This window comes from Cariama cristata, unplaced genomic scaffold, assembly GCF_000690535.1.
Source record: "Cariama cristata isolate BGI_N322 unplaced genomic scaffold, ASM69053v1 scaffold12091, whole genome shotgun sequence".
Lineage (NCBI taxonomy): Eukaryota > Metazoa > Chordata > Aves > Cariamiformes > Cariamidae > Cariama > Cariama cristata.
The window spans coordinates 1-293 of NW_009601026.1; the positions used below are offsets into that span (position 1 = coordinate 1).

Consider the following 293-nt stretch of genomic DNA (forward strand, 5'->3'; position numbering starts at 1 on the left):
GCCCACGTTCCCCCTCAGACCCCTAACCTTTACTGCAGAGACCACTTTCTGTCGTGGACCTGCCACCCCGGGGACGCGCGGGTGTGGGGTCACGGAGGTTTTGGGGACTGGGAGGTGGGTCATGGGGATGTGGGGATTATGGGGCAAACCCCAGTAAACAGGTTCGTTTAAACTCGTTCTCTCCTGCAGGATGAAGGAGTGGTGGGTGCAGGTGGGGCTGCTGAGCGTGACCCTCCTCGCCGTCTACCTGCCCATCCCGCCCCCCCAGCTCTTCCCCGCTCTACTCTCCTGGA

General features: G+C 62.5%; 1 protein-coding gene across 1 annotated transcript in view; it reads left to right on the forward strand.

Moving 5' to 3' along the window:
- The first annotated feature begins 190 nt into the window (after positions 1–190).
- MEST overlaps positions 191–293 on the forward strand; it is a 6,822-nt gene continuing 6,719 nt past the window's right edge. Inside the window, exon 1 of the mRNA XM_009710279.1 lies at positions 191–292. Coding sequence (XP_009708581.1) covers positions 191–292 — 102 coding nt within the window. The remainder of the gene's footprint in view (position 293) is intronic.